This window comes from Myotis brandtii, unplaced genomic scaffold (genome assembly GCF_000412655.1).
Source record: "Myotis brandtii unplaced genomic scaffold, ASM41265v1 scaffold825, whole genome shotgun sequence".
NCBI classification, from domain to species: Eukaryota; Metazoa; Chordata; class Mammalia; order Chiroptera; family Vespertilionidae; genus Myotis; species Myotis brandtii.
The window spans coordinates 1,175,439-1,176,125 of NW_005371349.1; the positions used below are offsets into that span (position 1 = coordinate 1,175,439).

Below are 687 nucleotides of genomic sequence, written 5' to 3' on the forward strand. Positions count from 1 at the left end.
TGATCTGTCCGGGGCCCCGCACGCCAGCGGGCAGCTACCTTCGATGGTGCCCCATTTGGTTTTCCGGCCGAGGATTCTCTTCCCGTTCACTTGGTACTCGTGGTCACTGCCCACCACGGCGAACGGGATCATCTCCTGGGGAGGGCAGGGCGTGGTCACACGTGGGCCTGGGAGGAGCCGCCTGAGCTGGGGCCACTGTGGACACTCGGGCTCCGACCCCCACCAGCCAGAGAGGGCGTTCTCAGGGCTCAAGGCAGGGTCAGCGTGTCGGCCTTGGCGATGACCGGCACGATGTTGACCACCTTGCTTAGGCGCTTCATGAACTCGATGTCCAGGGGCCTGAGTCTGGAACGGAACAGGTGGGTGAGAGCGTGGTCGGTGGGCCGGGGACAGGAGGTCCACCCGCCCTGTTTTCCTTAGACCTCGATGGGCAGGAGGCCCGCCCACACCCTCCGAGGGCACAGCGTCCGGGGCCATCACTCACTCGGAACTTCTCGTTCACCAGCCGGTCCTCCGCGTCCTCGTCAAACTCCTTCTGGGGGTACACGTCGATGCCATTGGACAGCAGGTCGGCGGTGATCTGGGGGTTCAGGGGGGAGAGATGTGGGCATCATCTACATGGCAAGCTGGCCCTGCCCCACAGTATCTGTCTTTGCCATGACCTCTGGGGGCTGGTGACCTTGATAT

General features: G+C 63.9%; 1 protein-coding gene across 1 annotated transcript in view; it reads right to left on the reverse strand.

Annotated features, from left to right (window-relative positions):
* LOC102254967 (septin-9) overlaps window positions 1-687 on the reverse strand; it is a 4,372-nt gene that overhangs the window by 1,500 nt on the left and 2,185 nt on the right. The window contains exons 7-8 of the mRNA XM_014531732.1: window positions 485-609; window positions 39-135 (exon numbers count right to left, since the gene is read on the reverse strand). Of these exons, the coding sequence (XP_014387218.1) occupies window positions 39-135; window positions 485-609 (222 nt within the window). The remainder of the gene's footprint in view (window positions 1-38; window positions 136-484; window positions 610-687) is intronic.